We start from the raw sequence: 25,587 nt of genomic DNA on the forward strand, positions 1-25,587 counted from the left end.
GGGCCAAAAAACGAGCAGCATTTGGTTAGTTATAGGTGAAAGGCATCTTTAAAAAAAAAACAAAACAAAATACATCACTACTGGGCTGCTCTGTTTCAGCCACAAAAGTTGGGAAGTGGAAGGAATTTCTTTGGAATGAGACAGTCTTCACAGTTGTTATTTTTTTAAAGGAAAGAAAAAGGATTCTTTACACAGTGTGTAGAAAGAAGGCAAGAACAGAGGATGCATACTTGCAGATAGCAGCTGATGATGGCTTTTCCCTTATTTGTCCTTCCACTGTTTCTTATTTTTTCATGAAGTGACTCTGCATATAAGCTCTCACCATCCCTCTCTGTAAGATTTTACAAATGGATTCATATTCTAAACTGATTCTATTTACATAGCACCTTGCTCTTCTTGGAAAGACATCGAGTGTTTGCTGACGTGCAATTTCTAGGCTTGCTGGATTTCCTCATTTTTGGTGATTAATTTGTAAAATGAAACTTCCCTAGAAAATGATACTATTTCTGTGTCATTGACGATTTATCCATTTCCCATTATAAATAATTTGTTTGAATAGGCAAGGTCTTAATTGTATGCTATATCATTTTTATTCTTTGAATTTGACTTGCTTTTTATCATTGGCCCAACTACATTTACGATTAATTTTTTAAAAGTTCCCACATAATTAACCAGTCAAAGAATCATGGAATTTGAAAGTTGGAAGGGATCTCAGTGACCATTAGTCTAAGGAATCTCCACTTTGACATACCTAACAAATGATAATCCAGCCTCCACTTGAAAACCTCTGAAGAGGAAACTCATTCCCTAAAATTAATTTCTTATTTGTTAAGACATAATCAGTATCATTTTGTGGTGTTATTTGTGAAGTCCAACACCTTCCAACTCTCTTCTAAAAGAAAATCATAATATTACAAGGTCATACCCTGAAAAAATTAGAAGACAATAAGGACAGATATCTTTCATAGCCATCTGTGTCTACGAGATTAAGGTAAATTCTTAACCAAAGGGGCAGCTAGGTGGCGCAGTGAATAGAGCACTGGCCCTGGAATCAGGAGGACCTGAGTTCAAATCCAGCCTCAGACACTTGATACTTACTAGCTGTGTGAGCCTGGGCAAGTCACTTAAGCCCGATTGCCCCCAAAAAAATTCTTAACCAAATAAAGGACAGAGGTGATCATAAAAGATAAAATAGATAATTTCAGTTACACAAATTTGAAAAACTTTTGCATAAATAAAACCTACAACTCCAATAAGAAGGGAAGCTGTCAATAAGAGTCTGATATCCAAGTTATATAGAGAACTAATACAAATACAGTAAGACCAAGGTCAAAGAATATTAAGGAGTTCACAGAAGAAATTAAAATTATTAATAGTCATTTGAAATATTGCTCTAAATCACTAAAATAAGAGAAATGCACATCAAAATATAACTGAGAGTTCACTTCATGCTTGGCAAACTTGCAAAGCTGACAAAAGATAGAAGTACTCAGTGTAGGAGGGTCTTGGAAAATAAATGGATGTGAAGACACTGTTGGTTGAGCTATGAAGGGATCCAGTCATTGTAGAAAGCAATTTGCAATCATGCTTTTAAAAAAGTTATGGAATATTTCATGCCTTTGACCCAGAGATCCCAAGCTAGTTGGGAACAGAAAGGTCTCATAGTCACCCAAATATTCATAGTAACATTTTACGTTAGCAAAGGAACATAAACTAAGTGAATCCCCATTAAGTGAGTAATGGATAAACAAATTATGGTTCATGAATGCAATGAAATATTATTACACCATCAGAAATAGTGAATACAAAGAAAAGAAAAGCATTGGAAGATTTCTATGAACTGATACATAGTAAAGTAAGTAAAACCAGGAAAACACATAAGTAATGACTAAAAGCAATGTAAACTGGAAGGACAAAAAAAAATAAACCTTTGATTAAATACTTTGTGATTCTAATGACCAAGGTTGACCCAAACAAGAGATGAGAAAACTTATCTAGCTCCCTTCTTTGCAGAGGTTGGAGACTCTGGGTATGGAACGTTTCATACACCGTCAGACTTGGTTGATATGTTGTTTATTTTTGCCAAACTGCTTTTTTTCCCCCTCTTTCTTTGTATTCTTTTGTTAACAAAAATTGGTTTGCTTGGAAAAGGGAAGGGAAGGATGCATTAAAAAATCAAGGTGATATAACAATAATAAATGTCAATAAAAATTCATAAATGATATATTGACATGAGGCTTCTTATATAGTCTAGAAGCCTTTAGCCTTTTTTTCTTCCAGCTTACCAAGGAAATTAGTTACGGTAAAATAAAATTATCAATTTTTAAAAATATTCATAGGCCCCCTGAAATCTATCCTTGAATGCCAGATTACAAACTTCTTGTCTAAATAAAGGTGTGACTAGCCTTATAAATACATGACTAACCCTTGTCTTGAGGTGTGAATATTTTTATTTTTTATCAGCATTTATAATGGGCCCCAGTAATAGTTGTCTGATTAATTATATATCTAATGATTGTTGTCCACAGGTTAAAAAATAAAGCACCACCCAGTGTGCCTCAAAGAGATTATGTTTCAGGTAAGATTCTCCTAATAAAGTATTAATTGAATATCTCTTAAATATCATTGGTTTATGTTTATCTTGTGGTGGGGGATAACTGCCTGTGCCAATATAATATGAAAAAATAGTATCTGATTTAACTGCTTGACATAGTAAACATAACCAGTATCTGATAATGGAGAAAAATAAAGAATGATAAACTATTAATAACCAGTAGTTATATGATGTGATACTTCCAAAATTCAGCTCAAGGAACTGGGAAGGAAGGGAAGAAAGGAAGGAAGGAAGGAAATATGGATGGAAGGATGGATGGATGCAAGGAAGGAAAGAAAGAAATAGTCATTTATTAAGCACCAATTATATGCTAGGCACTTTGCTAAGTGCTTTACAAATATTATCTCATTTGATCTGCATAACAGCACCACAGGTAGGTACTATTAGTCCTCATTCTACAGATGAAAAAAATGAGACAGACAGAAAATAAGTGAATTGCCCCGGGTCACATAGCTATCTAAGACAAGATTTGAACTCAGGTATCCCTGACTTCCAAGCTCAGTGCTCTATTCATTGTACCACCTAGCTGCCAGATGCAATGGAAAGGGCTCTGGTTCTTGAGTCAGAAAACTCAACCACAGCTTTTTGGCTTACTACCTTTGGGAATTTGAGCAAGTCTTTTGACATTAATGGACCTTCCTTTCCATATCTGTGAAATGAGGTAGTTGGATTAGATGGGACCTCTAAGGTTTCTAATGATATGATCCTATGAAGTAGGTTCTATTGCAGATGGAAGCTCTACAATGGTGGGGCTCTTGACTATGGTGGACAGAATGAAAGAAGGGAAATGTAGAATCCAACATAATTGCTCTCCTGAAAAAATACCTTGCAATAATGCTGGTATCTCTCTATGAACTAGCCTTTAATATAGAAAATCATAACTTCTTAAATGGGGCTGGTTCTATAAATCCTTTCACCAAGAGCAGCATGGGTATTGAAATTATTTGAGGTTGTTTCTACATGATGACAATAAATCAGGTCAAATCTCTTCCACAATCAAATTTCTTATTATTGATGGAGATGGCCAATAAACATTTTATTAAGCACCTATTATGTGCCAGGAACTTTATCAAGCACTGAAAATAGCTATAACATGATTAGTAGATCCATTCATGAGTCAGAAACCTGGATCAGAAGTGTTGTCCAACAATCCCACCACTGTCCAATTGTTATTAGATATTTTAATATGTATTTCTTCCTCCCCCTTTAATTGACAAGTATTAGAAATGTGATCAGGGGTTCCAGAGCAGTGTGGAGCTTTGGCTTCATTCATTCATTCATTCGTTCAGCAAGCATATATTTGGCACCAGCAACGTATCAGAGTCTGTGCTAGATACCAAATAGGCCTCAAATATGTGATTTAATCAGCATAGGGAATTCATAGTATGGAAAATGCCTCTGCCAACACAGATCACATCAAGTTCTACCTTCTACTAGAATCCTTTCCTGATCCACCCAGATGCCAGCACCCACCCATAATTTCCTTGTGTTTATTTTTCACATGTTTGAATGTACTTATTAGTGTTCATGTCGCTCCCCACCCCCGTCAGAATACAAGATCCTCAAGGGCCAGTAAAGTTTCATTCTTCTGGTTCATTCAATGTCTCCTGTGCCCTCTCCAGTGCATGGCATATAGTAGATGCTTCATAAATACTTGTTGATTGATTGATGGAGATGATGAAAAGCATGGCTGGATCATGGGGAAATTTGTTATATTGTATTTGTTTTGTATTGTACTGCTGTGTTGTGTGACAATATTGATTGCATTGTGGTACAATGGGGAGGCAAGCCTAGCTGGAGGGTGGAGTCTCTTTGTTGGGAAGCCATATGTTGTGCAAAACAGCCTTAGTTCCTAGCTGCACACTCCCTCTAGCCAAGTGTCACTATTACCTTCTTCCTGGCTGCACAGCTGTGACTAAGTCCCTAGCATGGATGAGACAGAAAGAGATGCACTTTGTGCACTAGATATATGGTGAGTGGGGAAGAGGAGACGGGCATGGTCCGGGAAGCAATGCTGATTTCAAGGAAAAAATCCTAAGACCAAATTGTTGATTGTTGCTCATATGAGGGTGTTTATAGAGAGGCAGTGGGAGTCATGTTAGTAGCTGACTAATCAATGTTCTGATCATTGCCTATGGTAGAAAATACGTACCTAAGTCTGATAAAATGAAGCTCCTCGAGGCAGGGACTGATTCTGTGTATCTGTCTTTATATCCCCACGGCTGACATAGCAGAAGCTTAATAATTGCTTATCGGTTGATAACGAGTAGCAGTTTCAAAGACAAGACCTGGTTGGTATGAGATTGGTAGGGTGTGTTTCTGACTGTGATGGGGTCCCTTACCTGTAAGTCCCAGAACTCCCTGTACATGCGGAGGGGAATCAGGGATAGAGTACTGTATCATAATAATGGCCATCACAGACTTGCAAAAAGAGGGGGTGATATGGTATATTAAGGTATACCAAGTACTTTTTCTCACAATAGCTCCATGTAGAACATTATTCCCATTTTGTAGATATGGAATCTATGGCTTAGAAAGATGAAATAAGACATTTACAGGATTTATAGGCCCTAAAATGAATAATGAGCTATCTCCACATTGCTCAGTAACGTTAGAGCGCATGGGAAAAAAAGGACAAACTTATTTCTCACTTGTCCATATCTTACACACACTACCCATAATATCTCACTACAAGGACGGATTAAACAGACACTACCATAAGACCTCCAGTCTTTCCAGTCAGAGAAGGTCCTGGAAAATGGCGATGGGGAAGCAAAGTCATCATGCACCCTGTGATGCTATAATCCTTTCACCCTCCAAAGAGAGTTAAAGCTGCTACATTAGCAGGAGGGAATAACAATAGGAACCCTTGACTTGAGCTTTGGGAAAACAAAACAAATAACAAACAAACCAAAAAGCAGGTTTATAGGCCAAACAGATTCAATTGATCAAAAATCAAATCTCTCTCATGGCCTAGCTCTTCAAGAAATGTGGAAGTTAGAGGAGTAAAATCTGTTTCTCTATTTCCTCAGAAAACTCTCTTGTCACCCCCACAAACTCTCAAAGGTCACTCCTGTGGGTTCTTCAAAAATCGAAGAAATCTTTCTCTTTGGCTTCACTTGAATCATAGAGATGTGTCTCCATATCTTCTAATCTGCCGGAGCTGGTTATGATTCACCCCAAGCCCGGGTCTTAGACCCACAAAGCTCTTCCAACTCCTCACCACCAAGGCTGTCAATAGAACCAGAACTTGGGGAGCCCAACAACAGCAAGTCCCTATGAACCTTGGAGACCATTAATTGCCTGCTGAAAATTTGAGTTCCAAAGCTGAGCCCAAGTGGTAGGCCCTGGCTCTTAGAGACCGCAACAACCATTTATTTCCTGTGAACCTTAAAGCTGGGTCCTCTTTTCTGATCCTCAGGAGCATAACCACTTTCCTAAGCTCTTTGAAAACCACTTCTGTTTTGCCTGAACCTCAGAAATTTGCTACTGTGGGCAGCCTTTGGATAGAGTTCAGAGGATCGAAACGTTGATGATTTGGCCAAGGAAGGAAAAACTATCACAATCCACAGAATTCAAGAGAGTTGGAAGGGTCATCTACTCCGAGTGGTACCTAAATAGAAATTGCTACCACCATCTTCTTACAAGTGGCCATCCAGCCTCTGCCTAAAAACCCTCTAGGGATACAGAATTCTTTACTTTCTAGGGCAATGAATTCCACTTCTGGACAGCTATAATTGTTTGATTTTTTTTTTCTTTATATCAAGCCAAAATATGTTTCTGAAGCTTCTATCCATTTTCTCTAGTTCTGCCCCCCAGGGCCAATAAGAACAAATGTAGCCCCTCTTCCATGTGAAAACCATTTGTTGAACTATATCAAGGACCATATTCTTTTGTAGCTGGAAGATATCTCAGAAGTCATCCGACACTCCTCCAATTCCACAAATGAGAGAAGGAAGGAGAAAGAAAGGTGGTAGGGCTGAGGGTGGGGGAGTGAAGGAGAAGGGAGTAAGGAAAAGAAGCAATTACAACAGGTGAAATGATTTGTCCAAGAACATACATACATCAAGAGGTGGGGTGAGGACTCAAAACACATGTACTCTGATTTCGAGTCCAATGCTCTTTTCTCTACACCAGGAATGCTGAATGCACACATGCATGCGTGTGTGTGTGAGAGAGAGAGAGAGAGAGATATGGAAACCTTTTCAAGTCTGGTGAAGAATGAATCACATAGGCCTTTCTCAGAATGTTTTTAAATGCATGAAATAATATGGATAGGATTCTAAGGAAATTGATTATATTAAAATACAGTCATCAAAACTTTTTTTAAGTTTAGAGGTCCTAAGTAAAGAACTCTATCCTATATCAAAGTGACTTGAAGCCACTTATCATGCCCTCTGCCCCCAGTTATTTTTTTCTCCAGGCTAAATACTCCCAGTTGCTTCAACCAATAAATATATAGAATGGCTTCTAGTCTTCACACCATCTTCAGTCTCCTTCCTTTGGAAACTGTCTACAGCATTCCAGATGTCATTGCGCCATGGAAGAATGCAATGACACTATCACATCCCATATTCTGCATAGTAATACCTCTTCTAAACAAGCTACCATGTCCTAGCAGTGAGTACAGAAAGGATAGGATGGAAAGGAGGAAAATGGCAGAAAGCAGGCGTGACATGGGAATCTTATCCCTAAAGATAGATTAGTATCTACTTGAGTCTTATCCTGGACATTTCTAATGTTACAGGACTCTTACCACCATTAGGAAATCTAGCAATATGATTTCCTTTACCTTTGCTTAATTTCTGGGAAGCAAAGAAGGGCAGGGATTTTTGTTCCTGGCCTGAATCATCACTGTATATCCCAGTGATATGAATGGAATGTTTTGAATGAAGGGAATGTTTTGGTTTTGTCTTTATAACTCTGGTGCCTAGCACTGTGCTTTGCATAGTATATTTATTCTTTATCAAAAAAGAAATTAAACTTTACTAGTATATATATGTATGTATACATATATATATACATACACACATATATAATATATAATATGTATATATTTATATCAATGTTGGGGCCCTCACTCAACCCATATGTTAGAAGGCAATATATCAAAATGTAAAAAGTAACAGATCGGGAGTTAGAGGACCTATGTTCAAAGCATAGCTCTGCCACCCCTTCATTGTGTGACTTTGGGCAAGTGTTTCCCTTAGCTTCCCTGTGCCTCAGTTTCTCCATTAGTAAAATTAGAGAACTAGACTTGATGACCTCTAAGGTCTCTTTCAGTTCCAAATCTGTGACCCTGTGGTCTTTGGTCCTTTTCTTTCTTTCATCTCTTCTGTCCAGGCTGTCACCAAATCTCATTAATTCATCAAAGCACCTCTTAGATTTTCCTTCTCACATTTATCATTTTCCCACAAATCAGGTCCATGTGCTCATCACCTTATTTCCATGTTATTACAGTAATTTTCTATTTGTCCTCCCTTCTAGGTTCTCTCATCTCCATCCCTAATACCATTGATAATCTAATTGTCTAAAAATGTCACTTTCATCATGTTATTGCTCTGCTCAATAAACTACAGTGACTCTCTTTTGCCTACTAGATTGAATCCAAAGACAGTCCCTTAAGATCCCTACAATCTGGCTTCATTCAAGTATTTAATCTTTCATCTCAATACTCTCCAAAGCCAATCATTGATACAAGGAAATCTCTTTAATGTCCCCCACTCTATTCCTGACTTCTATGTACTTGCCTATTGTTTCTGCTCTTTGGACTCTCTCCTCCCCCTCCTCCTCTTCATCTAGCTAAATCTTTTCCATTTTTGACATAGGAATAAAACCATTGCCACAGGAGTTGGGAGGCCTGGGTTCAAGAGCTAAATTTACCATTTGTTTACCAGGTGACCTTAGACAAGTCACTTACCTTGAATCTCATTTTCCTGATTGATAAAATGAGGAATTTGAATTAGATAAGCTTTAAAGGTATGATTGACACTCTAAGATTTTCAGTAAAAATTAGTCAGTGAAATTAACTTATTTAGGTCAATAAGTATTTATTAAGCTCCTCCCACGTGCCATGCACTATGCTAGTGCTGGGGGATACGAGGAAAGGCAAAAGATGGTCTCTACTCTCAAAGAGCTCAGTCTGTTGGGGGAGACAACCTGCAAACATTGAGGTACAACTCTGTACCTCAGATATAAATATAGACAGGATCTAGCAGGGATAATCAATAGAGAGGAGGCACTAAAATTAAGGGAGATCAGGTAAAGCTTCCTATAGAAGGTCTGATTTTCCAGCTGGCTTTGAAGGAAGCCAGAGAAGCCAAAAGGCAGAAATGAGGAGGGAGAGAATTCCAGGCATGGAGGATAGCCAGCGACAATGCTCAGAATTGGGAGATGGAGTGTCTTGTGTGAGGAAAAGCAAGGAAGTCAGTACCACTGGATCTTGGAGTATGGGGGCAGGTGGAGGAGTGGAGAGTGGTGTAAAATGTAAGAAGACTGGAAAGCGGGAGGGCAGGTTATGAATGGCTTTGAACACCAAACAGACAATTTTATATTTGATCCTGGAAGTTATAGAGAGCCACTGAAATTTATGGAGGGGAGGGGTGTCTTCCTGAGTCCAAATCTGGCTTCAGACACTTACTAACTGTGTGACCCTAGGCAAGTCACTCAACCCTGTTTGCCTCAGTTTCCTCATCTGTAAAATGAGCTGGAGAAGGAAATGGCAAACCACTCTAGTATCTTTGCCAAGAAAACCTCAAATGGGGTCACAGAGTTGGACATGACTGAAAGCAACTGAACATGAACATGCCTGACATGGTCAGACCTATGCTTTAGGAAGATCACTTTGGCAACTGAGTAGAAAATGGACTGGTGTAGGAAGAGACTTGTGGCAGGAGGTAGCGTTAGTTCTGAGCTCTAGATCTGAGTCCCACTTACCTCCTTTTGGAAACTTTCCCCAATTGCTCCAGCCTGCATTGACTTCTCTCTTCTTAAAACTTTTGTTCTACTCTGCTTCGTTAAACACTTAATTATATGCTGTCTTTAATTGATATTAATAATATGATAGTTTCACATTTTTAGTTGAATTTCCCCAACTGTATTTTAAGCTCCTAGAAGGCACAGACCCCATCTTATGCTTCTCTTATACCCTACCCTTTTTCCCAGTGTGCCTTTCCCAGTGCTGGGTTCATAGCAGATGTTCTGCTGTCAATTGATCTAATGTAGGTCTGAGGTTAAGGAGAAGGGTAATGTGATAACACTTAATTTGGGGCCAAAATAAGAAATTAGATCCTCTTTATTTTGTGGGATTTAATTATCCAATAGTAAATATGAAGGTAAGGCTTTTTTTTTTTTTTTGAGAATGTGGTACAACCAGAATGCCAACTTTCCAGCACAGTCTATTCAATTACATTCACAAAATTAAACCATCTACTCCATAGAAAGTCCAGGTGTGCCACAGTTCCTAAGTCTGTCCTCCTGCTTCCACCTTACCTTACCTATCCCTACTCTAAGCTTCTTCAGAATAGTGATTTCCAATGTGGGAGTCTGTGGTGATTTCTGACTGCACAGCAGTCCTCATCTTCTTGACCTCTCTGCAGCATGTGACCACTCTCTCTTCTCTGGGTTGTTTTTGGTTTTTTTGTTTTTGTTTTTGACACTGCTCTCTTTTAGTTTCCCCTTTTACCTTCCTGACCACTCCTTCACAGTTTTCTTTGCTGTGGTATCATCTATATTATTCCCCCTAATTGTAGATGTATGCCTAGCCCCTATCCTAGCTCGTTATCTTCTTTCTCTACACAGTCAACAAGTATTTATTAAATGTTTACCATGGGCCAGGCCCTGTGCTAAGCACTAGAAATATAAATGCAAGCAAAAAGAAAGACAGTCCCTACCCTCCAGGAACTTACATTCTAATGAGAAAGATAACACATAAAAGGAAGTAGAAAAAGAGGAGAAGGGAAAAAGAGAAGAAAGCAATCAGGACCAGGACATGATGAAGAAACCTAGCCAGAAGGGTATAGCTTAATGAGAAATGAAGAGATGACTGATCTATGTACCCTCTTTAAGCCCTCTTTAAATGGAGTTCTGGGAGGAGCCTTCCAGCCTCTAGTCAGAGGGAGAGGCTTCAGGGGTAGGGGGTACTTCCGAGCTATGAGTTCCAGAGCTGAAGTGATCTTCTAAGAAGAAAAGTTTCTGGGGCATGATAGAGAAATCCAGCCAAAGGCATGCAGCCTGGTGGAAAATGGAGAGATGACTAGCCTGAGGACCCTCCTTAAATAAAAGTCATAGGAAGAGTCCTCCACCCTCCAATCAGAGGGTGGTGTCCCAGGAGTACCTCATGTCTTTGTACAGGCTGAAAGCCATATCTGGAATGCCTTCTCCCCTTAGACCTGGCTTCCAGGTTCTTCTCAGGTGTCACCTCTTGAGAGAAGCCTTTCTTGACCTTCACCTCTGGTTGTTTATGTCCTCTTCCATCTCAGATTATTTTGTATTTTTGTAAATGTTTATATGCTGTATCCACTAATAGAACGTAAGCTTCTTGAGGGCAGGTTCTTTTTTTTTGTCTTCGTATCCTCGGTGCCTAGCACCTTGCACAAATCACTTGATTAATAATGCTGATTGAATTGAATTGGGGAAAAGGTTTGTTTTTAACTTAAATAGACTGGCCGTTACGTGTGCTCATGTGATCTTCTTTTCCCTCTGATGTCTTCTTTAGAAAGCCCGGTTGATGAAGAGGAACAGTGGTCAGATGACTTTGTAAGTATGTCCTGCTGACATCAGTGGAAGGTATTCTGTCAATCTGGCTCTTGGAGAAGACAATTATAGCTGTTTCCTTCCAAATTACACATTTTGGGTCATTGAAAGGGAAGTGACATACCAAATTCATCTCCTATACCATATTGCTTCTTCTGACTCCTTCAGATAATGACTTCTGACCCATTACCTTTTTGTTAGATTTTTCATGGCATATAAAGATATCTACATGTCTACTACACATGTTTGTTGTGTGTTATTGTGTATTTGATTAAAGCCAGAGACATTAACTTGAAAGACTATCTACTCAAAGCAAAAAACTATTCATTAATTCAGTTTTGTTTTTTTTTTTAAATGGCATTCACAGAACTACAAAATCCTACAATCTCGGAGTTGAAAGAGACCTTAGTAGCACTCATCTGGTCCAACTCATAGCTAAAAATGTAGATAACATCCCCTAGATAACATAGTAGGGAAGTGGGCATCCAGCCTTTGTTTGAAAACCTCCATTGAAGGGGGCAACACCCTACTTCCTCAGGTGGCCCATTCTCTTTTGGAATAACTCAAATGGTTTGGAATTTTTTCCTTTACAAAGAAATGAAGTCCAAATGTGCCTCTTTGCGACACTTGCTTCATTGTTCCAAGTTCTTCCAAAACAGAGCCAAAAAGAATAAGCATAAGCCTTCTTCTACATGACTACCTTCTGAACCCTTGACGACAGCTATCATGGTCCCTTGAACTTTCATCTTTTGCATGCTAAACAGTTCTAGTTCCTTCAACTAAATCTGCTTCAGCATGGTCTTAAGGCCCTTCAACATGCTAGTTACCCTCTTCAGTACATTCTTCAGGTCATCAACATACTTCCTGAAATGAGATGCCCAGAACTGACCCCAGTACTTCAGATGTTGGTCTGAGCGAGTCAGAGTCAATAGGATTATCACTTCCTTAACTCTGGAGGCTAGCTTACTGCGATCCAAAGTTAAATTAGTTTTTATAAGTGCCATTTCACACTGATGACTTGCGTTGAACTTGGATCCACTAAAACTCCCACTGAATGTTGCTTGGTCTCATGTAAGCACAGCCTTTTAGACCGGTAACTTGGGAAAACATGTAGGAGCAGGCTCAGGGCTATGAGAAAGTCAGGGAGCCAGGGTAAAAACGGGAACGGTCAATGCCCATTTTGCAAATGAAACTCCTTAAGTGCATGCATCGTGACAGGCAGTGTGCCAAGCACTCAAGCTATGAATGCAAGCAAACTAGATAGTTCTTGACCTCAAGAAACTTACATTCTAATGGGGGGAATGGGGCAGGGAATAATACATTTTTTTATTCATACAAGGGGAGGTTATTTTTTAGGTGACCTATAAGGCTTTTATCATGTTTTCATAAAAATCTGTCACTTAACAGCCATGGAACCCTAGGCAAGTCACTTCAATTTCCTCGTCAGCAAAATGATAACCTAGATAATCTCCAGGTTTATAATATATATTAATTATTCTCATGTAATATTCTCTGGTGCTATAGATGTTGTAGGCTCAAGAATAGATTGATTAGAAAGAAAAGGCGACAAAGAAACCAAATTAACTAAACCCAGCTCTCTCTATCCAAGTTAAAGGCAGTCATAAACTATGAAAACTGGGAGAACAACATGGACTAGTGGAAAGAACACTGGATTTGGCATCGAAAGACCTGAGTTCAGATCTCCTCTCTGCTGTTCACTATCTATATGACCCTAGGGAAGTAACTTCACCTCCCCTGTGTATAATGAGGGGGTTGAACTTGATCTCTGAGGTCCTTTCCAGCTCAAAATAGATGAGCAATATGATTTAGGAACCAGAAGGGAGTGGTATGTCAATAGATAGTGTCCAAGATACTGTATCAAACACCGCAGAGAGGCCAAGAAGGATGAGGACTGCGAAAGGGCCATGAGATTCAACAATTAAAACATGACTGGTGACCTTGCCGAGTGGTCTTTGATAAATGGAGAAGGGATTGGAAGCCGGATTATAAGAGGTCAAGAAATCAGTGGGAGAGGAGAAAGGGAAACCGATGGAAACTAAACCCCAGAATTGTAAAAACTGTTTGCTTAAAGTCACATGAGAAATTGGTGGCAGAATCAGGACTAGAGCCTAGGTCTCCTGCTTCCCAATCCAGTGCTTTATGCTATCCTAGGCTGCTCCAAGGGAAGAAAAGTTGAAATAGTGACTAGAGTGTTTCTGCAAAACAGTGGGCAAAACCCAGAAAATCCCATCTCCCTGAAAGATTTGGGAAGATGGTACATAGAGGCAGGAATTCATGATATGAGAAGTTGAAAAGATAAAAGCTTTTAATTTCTTCTTCTTCTGTGTCTTTAAAATGAAGCACCAAGAGACTGTTGCTTATAGCCATATGACCTTGCAGAGGTCACCTAAATTCTTGGAGCTTCAGTTCCCCAACTTTTAAAATGGAAATACTTTCACTCCCAATCTCCACAAGGTGGTTGTTAGGGAAGTACCTTATACATCTTTAAAGTACTATGTAAATGTGAGTTAATATTATCATTATTACTAACTATAATAATAATGAAAAGTTCAGATGTGGCCAGTTATGGAGCAAATCCCAACTGTAAGAGAAGAATCAGGGGTGGGGAACCTGTGACCTCAAGACCACATGTGGCCCTCCAGGTCCTCAAGTGCAGTGCAGGGCCACATGCAGCCTCCAGACTGCAGGCTCCCTACCCCCTGATTTAAAGTCTCACTAAAATGAGGAACTAAATGGTTAAGTAACAGCTATAAAAACTGAATGTGGTCATTAAAAATCATTGAGACTCCTTGATAAAGATGCTGGAGTACAATAGTTTTGCAGTTTTGCAGAGTCAGCATTTGAGAAGGGACCTCAGCACCTATGTAGTCAAATTCATGCTTTAAAGGAATCCCCACTATCACACACCTGACAAGGTGATATAAGGTCATTCAATCTCTATTTGAAGGCCTCCAAGGAAGGGGAACCCAACACCTCTCTAGGTAGCCCTTTCCACTTTGGTGCAGTTCTCATTGTTAAGCAGTTTTTTCTTCATACTGAAGTTATATTCTATGTCTTATTCTGAAAATAATCGCTAAATGTTTGCTCTGAAAAATCCTCTTATTTTGTGAGTGTGTGATTTTTAGAAGTTTGGTCATGGAAGCAGCGTTCTTTTTTCTTTTGAGACTACATCTCCCACTTTCCAAACATACATCAATGGGGAATAAGACAATTTTAATAGAAATTCATTTTATGGCTAACTTTTCCTGATCACAGCTGAAGTCAACCTATGTTTGTAGGACAGTGACTATGAAAATCCAGATGAACCCTCTGATTCAGAAACCTATGTGGTACCTGGAGAAGAAACTACAGATGACAGCTATGAACCTCCTCCTACAGAAAAAGAAAAAAGGAAGCTCCCCTCTGTGCTTCCATTTTCCAAGGGAGAATATGCAGGTAAGACTAATAGTCATCTCTCTAGTATCCATGCTAGTGGATATTAATACAAACATATGTGTAAAGCAGAGATTAAATATATTTCTGGCCTCTATGGAGACTAAAGACCTTAGTTTTAAGTCCTGGTTCTGAGACTTCGTAGCAGTGTGATTATGGGCAAACTATTTAACCACTAAGAGCCTTGGTTTTTCCATCCTTAAATGAGAATAATAGTATTTATAATGTTGAAAAAGTGATTTATAAATCTTAAAATTCTTTAGAGACATAAACTGTCATTATTATTTTCTTCAAATAAAGTCATTCAATCCATAAACTTTTAAAATAAACACTTACTGTGTGCCAGGCCCTGTGATAAGTGCTGGGGATTCAAAGAGAAAGGAAAAAATGGTCCCTTCCTTTAAGAATTTACATTTTAACTAGGGAGACAACACATACCTAAAAGATGCTTACAGAGTAAAGGAAAGTAGCCTTAGAGGGCAGATGGCATTAGTATTTGGGGGCAGGAAAGTTCTCCTTCAGGAAGCGGCCTGTCTGCTGAGTCTTAAAAGAAGTGAGACCTTTCTAAGAGGCAGAGCATACCAGGTCTGTGAGGCGCAGGCAGGGCAAAGATCAGGATGGCAGATTAAGCATCCTGTGAAAGGACAGAGTAGAAGGTGTACAGGTCAGTCATGGAAGAAGACTGGAAAGAGAGGAAGGGACCGAGTTGTGAAGAATTTTAAATGCTCAATAGATGATTTATAGACATAATAGAGAGCCACTGGAGGATGGTGGGGGGCAGGAAGTACAGTGGTGATGACATGGTTGAACATTGTTATTGTTCAGCCAATTTTAGTCATATCCAACTTTTTGTGACCCCATTTGGGGTTTTCTTGGCAAAGATACTAGAGTTGTTTGCCATTTCCTTCTCTAATTCATTTTACAGATGAGGAAACTGAGGCAAACTGGTTAAGTGACTTGCCTGGGGTCCCACAGCTAGTAAGTGTCTGAGGCTGAATTTGAACTCAGGAAGATGAATCTTCTAGACTCCAGTCCTGGAAGACTTATCTTTCTGAGTTCAACATATATACTCCGTCAGATATACTCTTTAGTAAAATCACTTTGGTCAATGTATTAGAGGACAGATTGGAATGGGAAGAAAATTGAGGCAGGGAGTCTAATTAGAAGAATACGACAGCAGTCCAGGTGAGAGTTGATGAGAGATTGTCAACCTAGAATGATGGCCATGTGAGTGAAGAGAGAAGAAGATATAAAAGAGATTTGTGGAGAATTTATGTGTTTTACTCAACATTGAATTTATCTCACTCAATGTTATTTCAAGGCAAACCAATTCATTCTCTCTATCAAAGACTCCTCTTAGAACTCTAGACCAGAAAGTATCTTGGCCCCTGCAAGCAGGGTTTTGAGTCAAAGTGTCCTTAGAGATCATGTAGTATAACCCCTTTATTTTACGGATAAAGATACCAAGGCCCAAAGAGGTGATTTGGCTCATCAAGAAAACAGCAGAACCAGGATTCAAACCTAGCTAGGTACTCTAACAAAACATCCAGAGTTCTCTCTGCTGTATCATACCCATATGACATTCTCCCCATATTTATAACAATAATAACAACTAGCATTTATTAAAAAAAAAAAAAGTTTGCTAAGCACCATACATATTCTCTGTCTCCTCTGGTATCCCTTCCCAGAAACCTTTTTCCCCTTGAACCTCTCTAACAGCTGCTTCTAAATGAACATTGTCTTCCCATGTTTCCCTTTATTAGTTTGTGTAGCTTGAGACAAAGATCTGAAGGTCAGAATTAGTTTGTAGCCCAAACATGCCTTATTCTGTGTAGGGGAAATGGCATGGTTGTAACTTAAAAAAACTGGTTTATGGCTTGCACATTTTGTTTAAAGACAAAATGTTCAAAAGGTATTAAAAAAAAACTGGTTTGGAAAAGTGTCTGAAGGCTGGAGAAAAGAAATACATTGGGATGGGGGCAGGGAATGTGAATTAACAGTTTTTAAGTATTTGAAAGGTTATAAGGTGGAAGAGAGATTAAAATTTGTCACAGTTAGTCCTAGAGGATAGAACTTGTAGCATTGGGTGAAAATTATTAAGAGGCATATTTAGACTTGATATAAGAAAAAACAACTTCCTAATATTAAGAGCTATCCCCAGATGGAATGGGCTGACTTGGAAGGTGGTGCATTCCACCTTTAGGGAGGTCTCCAAACAAAACCTAGATAATGGACCACTTGTTGGATATGATGTAGAGGGGAGTCAGCTATGAATTGGACTGGATGGACTCAAGCATCTCTCTCACTTTGAGATCCTGTGACTATGACCTTTAGTAATCCATGATTGATTAATTCCACTATTTGATACTTGATCTGACTATTTAGATTATTCTAGTAGGAGGATGTGGGAAGTGGAGAGGAGATGAATTCAGAGCCCAGACCTACATCACCATCTAGGAGACATGCAGGGGAAGTGTAAAAATCCTGCTTCATTTTCTTAAGTCATTTGCCTTGATTGAGAAAGAAAACATTTCACTAGTGAGATCTAAGAGGGGTTGAACAGTGTCATCCTCCTCCAGTATATCCAAGGAACAGGAATCCTTATCATTTTTCCCCTTTTAGGTACATTGCCTCATTTTAATTGATCTCGCAACAACCTTATGAAATAAAGCAGAACAGGTATTATCTCTATTTAACGGAGAAGAAAACAGGCTTAGGAAGTCAAATGATTTGCTGAGACCATATAAGTACCAAAACCAGAACTGGAACCCAGGTCTTCCGACTCTCAGCTCAGTACTATTCTGAATTTATTTGACTCCAAATATTTTTCAAAAGCCTAAGAATTATTAGAGAAAACATAGTTTATAATAATTATTACTGATAAATAGCATTAATGGATGACATTTATATAGCAGCCTAAGTCTTTCTTTTTTTTTACATTTAACTTTTTCAATTACATGTAAACATTTTTAACATTCATTTTTAAAAATTTTGAGTTCCAAATTCTCTGCCTCCTTCCCTTCCACCCCCTTGAGAAGGTGAGCAATTCGATATAGATTATACAGGTACAATCCTGCATAACATTTCCATATTAGTCATGTTACAAAAGAAAACACTGACTAAAAAAATTAATAAAGGTTCAATCTTCATTCATAATCCTTCTGTTCTTCTGGAGGTGGATAGCTTTTTTTTTTTTATCATAAGTCTTTTAGGGTTGTCTTGTATTATTGTATTGCTGAGAGTAGCTAAGTCTTTCGCAGTTGATCATCCTTACAATATTCCTGTTACTGTGTGCAATGTGCTCCTGGTTCTACTCATTTCACTTTGCATCAGTTCACGTAAGTCTTCCCAGGTTTTTCTTAAAGCATCCTGTTTGTCATTTCTTATAGTACAATAGTATTCCATCACAATCACGTACCACAACTGGTTCAGCCATTCCAATCCTAAATCTTTCAAAGCAATTCATATACATAATCTCATTTGAGACCTACTAAGTGCTATTGTTATCCCAATTTTACAGATAAGGAAATTGGGACAAGTTAAGTGGCTTGCTAATGATTATATAGCTAGGAAATACCACAGGTAGAATTGAAAATTCGGCACTCATACTTTAATTCCAGTATTCTTTTTCATTAAAGAGAAAACCCTCTCCCTCACCCAACCCCAAAAGAAAAACAAAGAAACTACTGGTATTTTGCAGCACAGGTGACTAAAAGGATCAGCAGACCTGAGCACTTTGAAATACTGTCAAAGAAAACTGTAAATGAAGCTAGAATAACACAAATATTTAATGTAGAGTATAAAACAAGGACCCAGATCCCAATAAGTTCAGATTTACAAATTGCACATTAGCTTTTCTTATCCCTTTGCTCCAAAAGGGGATTTTTTTCCCGCAAAGTTCAGTTGAAACAAAAGTTAAATGTTAGTATCTCTTGACAAGGAAATATAAGATTGCACAACCTTAATACAAACATTGTTGTATTGCATAATACAAACATTCCTGTGTGTTTTCAAATCCCCATCTGAAGAAGTAGAGAGCAAACAGGGATAATACTACCACACTTGTCCAGTAAGGTTGCCCTCCAGTGGTGACCAAATATATCAGGACTTTGATTTAAAGTGATAACTAAAAAGAAAAAAAAAATAGGAAATCTATGTTATAGTCAGTTCTCAGTTATCCCCAGATGACTCAGATTTCATAGTAGAAGGAACCTCTGAAATCATTGTTTACAATATCCTTGTTTTACATGTGCGGAAAATGAGGCCCAGGGAAGCTCAAGTGATTTGCTCTAAGTTAGGTCCAGAGGCAGGACTTAGAACCCAGGTTTACTGAATCCTTGCCTGGTGTTCTTCCTACTACACCCCACTGTCACACGCACCCCCTCCCATGTATGGAAAATGATTTATTTGTCAGAAATCTTGCTTTTTAGTTGTTGTAATGTTCACTTATTCTGTTTTATTGAGACACTAAATAGGACTGTTGATGTCTACTTTCATATTCAGTTGGCAGCCTAGCAGAGAAAGCCTTTGAAAATGAAATATTAATTATCTCCCCTTCCAAAGGAAACAGAGAAGAAAGTGGAGGAGGAGGAAGAGGAGAGAGAGAGGTGAAGAAAAACAATTCTTCACTATAACCAAGACACACTGTTTTCTGATTAGTCCTGTCTGACCCATGGTTCCCATAAATTCCCATAAAATCCTATACCCAGAGGAAGTATAAAAAGCATTGGGTATGGAGACAGAAGGCCTGGGTTCAAACCCCAATTGCTTAAAGTTTTCAGTTCAATCAGATTTTTTTTTTCTATAGAAAAGCATCTATAACTTTATGACATAAGGCAATGACAAAATAGGATTCTGTGTATGAAATTGTACTGTATACCTTTCAGGAATGACTTTTATTTTAAAAAAAAAAAAGCACTCAAATGAATTCCAACCACTGAATAATCGGGAGTTAAATTTATGTTGTATATATGTGTGTGTACTTTCCTTTAAAGATAATCGATCAAACCAGAGACATTCTCCACCTTTCAGCAAGACACTTCCAAGTAAAGCAAGTTGGCCTTCCCAGAAAACAAAGCACTCAACTTCGCAGGTACCTCTTCCGCAGAAGCCTCAGTTCTCACCAAAGCCAAAAAACTGCTTGGAAGATGAGGTAATCCTTATGTTAATGGCAAAAGCTCTTCCATACACTTAGCTGCAAAGGCCTCCTTGGTCTCTGGGCTGACCTTTGCAAAACACTCTGTCAGTCAACAGACGTGTATTAAGCATCAACTTTGTTCTAGACACAAGTGATATGAAGACAAAACCAAAATAGTCCCTGCCCTCAAGGAGCTTATAGTCTACCTGAGCATATAGCATATACACACACATAAGGAGATACCAAATATGTACAAAGTAAACAGTGAAAGGGTGGGGTCTTACCACTCTGGGGTCTTCATCCCCATAACTGCTCAACTCTCTTGAATGTGTAAATTCCTGCAATCAATCAGTCATAATGCCAGGAATACAAAGGCAGAAACATAGCTCCTGCCTTCAAGGAGGGTCTTCTAATGGGAGAAGCAACATAAATTACTGGTAGACAGAAGAGAGTCGAAAGGGGGGGGGGGGGGGGGGGGGGGGGGGGAGCATGTAAAGGCCTTCAATAGAAGGTGAAATTTGAGTTGGGTCTTGAAGGAAGCCAGGTAAGTTAAGAGGCAGAGACAAAGAAAGAGAACATTCTATGCACAAGAAAAGCTTTTTGTAGGATCTTGTTTTAATATTTTCTTAGAAGCAGGCTGTATGCAGAAATTTTGTACTAATGGGACCCCAGAAATAGTTATGGAACTATAAAAAACTTAACTAGTGAATTGATGTGTGGAGACATACACCTGGGACCTAGACATCCCAAAGTAGGGCAGGGTTCCCAAGAGCTTAATAAATGCTCATCACCTGCCTGACGACATTGGTTACGGCCCTGAGTAATGGTGTGATGCTAACTGTGGATCAGTCTCCCTCACCTTTGTCCCCTTCCCATCACCTTTCAATTCCTCTTATCCCTCCATTTTTCTTTTTCCTTTCTCCACTTTTGCTTTTCTGCTGCACTGAATTTCTTTCTAATTCTGCCTCCTTTCTGACCCTTTGACTGTCTGCTTTCTCTCCTGAGATGGAAAAGAAGAAAAGATGGGGAAAGAGGAGTTTGTGATTTGGTGTCCACTTTAAAAGGTATCCCTGGGAGGGATTATGAAGTAGGTACCTTCCCACCTCCTCTAAAAGCTCCCCCCTCCTCCCACACCATCCCTCACACATTGGCTCCTTTCCTAAGGTGCTCCATCAACAGAAAGTCAACTTGTCTCTGCCCAGTGCTTTTTAAACAGTAAGCTACAAGTGTTTGAAATTCACATTAATTTTCAAGAGAATATGGGTTTCTTGGAAATTCTGGTTTAAAGGGAAAGTAATAGATTTCTAGGGATGATCTTTTTGTTACTTTCTCTTTATAGTGCAATGTAGACAATATCACTAAGGTAAAAGGTTTACTTATTATCTAGTACTCCCTAGCTCGCTTTCTCACATGTGGGTGTCCTAGAAAATCTAGCCTGTTTTCAAAGTCATGGGATTGTGACATCCCATAGCTAGAACTGGAATAGCCCTTAGAGACCATTCAGTCCAACTTCCTTTTACAGATGCGGAAACAGAAGCCCAGGGAGTGACTTGCCCAAGGTTTCAAAGGAGTAAGCGTCAAGGCAGGATTTGAACTGAGGCCCCTTGGTTCCTGAGCTGATGCTCTTTCCGCTGTACTCCTCTGACTGTGTACTTTTGCCAGCCAGATAACATATTAGTTCAAACAAAACAAATGTCTGTTTGACAGCAAAGCAAACAAAATGACATGAGAAGATTCCTTTCCCCACAATCTCCCTCAGGGCACTATGCCTTAAGTAAGAAGGATCCACACATAAGGATCATGTGTACCCTCTCCACTGGTGGTATAATGTATCCACTTATAATGTATAATATCCACTTGTGGGATAATGTAACCTTTGTGTGACCATCATAGTGGGGGTAGGGGGAGAAAAGGTAAATTTCTCTCTTCATTTCAGTTACTACACTATTTGACTAAATGTCTTTGATTGAATTAATGTGTCCTCTGATACACATTCATAACCACATCAGTACGGGATCATGAGGAATGGTTTTGAGTGGGTATTGACCCACATAGTACATTAAAGCAAACTTGGAGTAGCTTTTGGGGATTATCTCCATATAAGTGGAGATGCAAGGGGGTCCATTCCAATGACCATATTTGTTATCAGTCTATGCAGAATGGGGAGAAATCAATATGAGAATATAAGAGGGAAAAGAGAGGAAAAGATGGGATGAAGGGGACAGGAGGAGATGCAAGATTTGTAGTAGAGGAGGTTGCAGCAACCTGGCTGGCTAGGACTGTCTTTTTGCCATGGTGGTATTTGTGGTGAGGGACTAGTTCTTACCACAACCTAAGGGTCTGAGCCCTGTGTCTGTGGGTAACAAAATCCCAGACCAAGGTAGGCTCAGTGCCCAGGTTCCCTTGGCTCAACCACAAGATTTCATAGTGTTATTTCCCTTGGTCTCAAGGTCCCTTCCCATCCCACCCATACATGTTCTAGGTCCACAAGTCCCCATAACCTTATGTCTGATTGAGGCATGGTCCAGTACCAAGGGTGACAGTCACATCAAGGAAGGTAGGCAACCAAGAGTTATGTTAAGACAGAAGGGATTCTTGAGGTCATCTCCCCTAGAGACTTTCCTGTCAATGTAGAACTGTCCTCTGGAGAACGCTAAGCAGTGATTGCTTTTATCTCTATACTTTTAAAGACCGATTATGTGGTTCCTGTTGAAGATGAAGATGAAAACTACATCCATCCTACAGAAGGTGATTCACTCCCATCTGAACAAGGTAAGACCATGGACATTTTAGATAAATTCTAGCACTTGATCAGAGAATATACGGTTGTTAGGTGGTAAGTGTGAGCTTAAAAACAGCCATTTTAATTGAGGTGGTAAGCGTGGGCTTAAAAACAGCCATTTTAACTGAGCAGCTATAATTTTCTTTGGCTGCTAGACCCCTGGGCTGCAGGTGGGTCAATACCATGTTGAGAATATGCCCTCTCCCTGCTCCATGATATTTTCACATTAGCAAATTAAATTCAGATATGTTGACAGATAGACTCAATGTAACTTAAAGTGAGGAATGATTTCATGAATAGTTACATAGGGGGTGGAGCTAAGATGGTGGAATGAAAGCAATGACTTGCTTGAGCTCTCCCCAAAACCCCTCCAAATACCTGTAAAAAATGGCTCTACACAAATTCTAGAGCAGCAGAACCCACAAAAAGACAGAGTGAAACAAATTTCCAGCCCAAGACAACCTGGATGGTGGATTGGAAAGGTCTATTGCACCGAGCTGGGAGGGGAGCACAGGTCAGCATGGGCTGTGCAGGCAAAAACAGGGCCTCAGCGAACCTACTGTTGTAGGACTGTAGCCTCAGAGGACTGAATCATGGGCAGCTGTGGTGGTTTCCAGACTTCTCAATCCACAAACGCCAAAGACAACTTAGAAGGTCAGTAGGAAAGGTCTGTGACTGCAGTGAGAGAGAAGCTCCGTCCCAGTGTAGCCCTGGGGCTGTGGTTGCTTCCAGAGCACTCGGCCCACAGACTGAGGGGGAATAGAGTGGCTGATCAGAGGGGGATTGCAGGGATCTCTTTGCTGGTGCTGAAGCAGGATTCTCTTGCTTTGCCTGTGCTTGGATCTGGTATGCAGTTCTGGGTGGTGGTCCTGGGGCAAGGAGGAGCGGTGGCATGGTAGAGCTTGTGGCAGTGGTGGAGAGGAAATTCTTCTCACAGTTCCAAGGCAGAAAAGAGTGCTTGTGGTCATTCATAAACCAGAGCACAGGCCAGGAAAGGAGTAAACACCTTACTCTTGATCATGCCACCTTGGAAGAACTGAAAATTTACAGGTCCCTACAAGTATCTCTGAAAACAGCTACACAAAACCCCCAAAGCTTGGGACAGTACATTCTCCACACTGGAAGCAGACCCCTACCTTAACAAAGAGTTTAAAACTCAAGTTATTGGCTGGGAACATGAGCAAACTGTGCAAAAAAAATAGTCAGACCATAGAATCTTTCTTTGGAGACAAAGACGATCAAAACATACAACCAGAAGAAGACAACAAAGTCAAAGCTCCTACGTGGAAGAGCTCAAAAAGGATTTTTAAAAATATTTTTTTAAAAAAATTTTTAGGCATTTGAGGTTAAGTGACTTGCCCGGGGTCACACAGCTAGTAAATGTCAAGTGTTTGGTCTGAGGCCAGATTTGAACTCAGGTCCTCCTGACTTCAGGGCCAGTGCTCTATCCACTGCGCCACCTAGCTGCCCCCTCAAAAAGGATTTTGAGAAACAAGTAAGAGAAGTAAAGGAAAAACTGGGAAGAGAAATGACAGTGATGCAAGAAAATCATGAAAAACAAGTCAACTGCTTGCTAAAGGAGACCCCAAAAAATACTGAAGAAAATAACACCTTCAAAAATAGCCTAACCAAATGGCAAAAGAGGTCCAAAAAGCCAGTGAGGAGAAGAACGCCTTAAAAAGCATAATTGCCCAAATGGAAAAGGAAGTCCAAAAGGTCATTGAAGAAAATACTTCCTTAAAAATTAGAATGGAGCAAATGGAAGCTAGTGACTTTATGAGAAATCAAGACATTGTAAAACAAAACCAAAAGAATGAAAAAATAGAAGACAATATGAAATATCTCATTGGAAAAACAACTGACCTGGAAAATAGATCCAGGAGAGATAATTTAAAAATTATTGGACTGTCTGAAAACCATGATCAAAAAAAGAGCCTAGACATCATCTTTCAAGAAATTATCAAGGAAGACTGCCCTGATATTCTAGAACCAGAGGGTAAAATGGAAATGGAAAGAATCCACCCATCAGCTCCTGAAAGAGATCCCCAAAGGAAAACTCCTAGGAATATTGTAGCCAAATTCCAGAGTTCCAGGTCAAGGAGAAAATATTGCAAGCAGCCAGAAAGAAACAATTCAAATATTGTGGAAACATAATCATGATAATACAAGATTTAGCAGCTTCTACATTAAGGGACTGGAGAGCTTAGAATATAATATGCCAGAGGTCAAAGGAGATAGAATTACAGCCAAGAATCACCTATCCAGCAAAACTGAGTATAATCCTTCAGGGGGGAAAATGGACATTCAGTGAAATAGAAGACTTTCAAGCATTCTTGATGAAAAGACCAGAGCTGAATGGAAAATTCAATTTTCAAATACAAGGCTCAAGAGAAGCATGAAGAGGTAAACAGGAAAGAGAAATCATAAAGGACTTATGAAGGTTGAACTATTTACATCTCTGCATGGCAAGATGATATTTGTAACTCATGAGACCTTTGTCAGTATTAGGGTAGTTGGAGGGGAAAGAAATTATGTGGATAGATAGATAGGTAGATAGATAGAGGATAGATAGATAGATAGAGTGAGTTGAAGATGAAGGGGTGATATCTGGAGAATAAAATTAAGGGTGTGAGAGAGGATTATACTGGGAGAAGGAGAAAGGGGGAGGTAGAATGGGGTAAATTATCTCACACAAAACACAAGAAAAGGCTTTTATAGTGGAGGGGAAGTGGGGGAAGGTGAGAGGGAATGAGTGAATCTTATTCTCATCAGATTTGGTTTAAGGAAGGAATACCATACACTGTTAGTTGGATATGGAAATTTACCTCACCCTATGGGAAAATAGGG

The 25,587-nt window shown here is 39.4% G+C and overlaps 1 protein-coding gene across 2 annotated transcripts in view; it reads left to right on the forward strand.

Moving 5' to 3' along the window:
• Window positions 1-25,587, forward strand: part of BLNK (B cell linker) — a 99,039-nt gene that overhangs the window by 40,232 nt on the left and 33,220 nt on the right. For both annotated transcript variants that reach the window (XM_027859783.1, XM_027859778.1), the window contains exons 3-7: window positions 2,529-2,578; window positions 11,331-11,371; window positions 14,668-14,824; window positions 19,816-19,973; window positions 22,649-22,730. In XM_027859783.1, coding sequence (XP_027715584.1) covers window positions 2,529-2,578; window positions 11,331-11,371; window positions 14,668-14,824; window positions 19,816-19,973; window positions 22,649-22,730 — 488 coding nt within the window. The remainder of the gene's footprint in view (window positions 1-2,528; window positions 2,579-11,330; window positions 11,372-14,667; window positions 14,825-19,815; window positions 19,974-22,648; window positions 22,731-25,587) is intronic.

Source organism: Vombatus ursinus, unplaced genomic scaffold (assembly GCF_900497805.2).
Source record: "Vombatus ursinus unplaced genomic scaffold, bare-nosed wombat genome assembly UNPS02000749.1, whole genome shotgun sequence".
NCBI classification, from domain to species: domain Eukaryota; kingdom Metazoa; phylum Chordata; class Mammalia; order Diprotodontia; family Vombatidae; genus Vombatus; species Vombatus ursinus.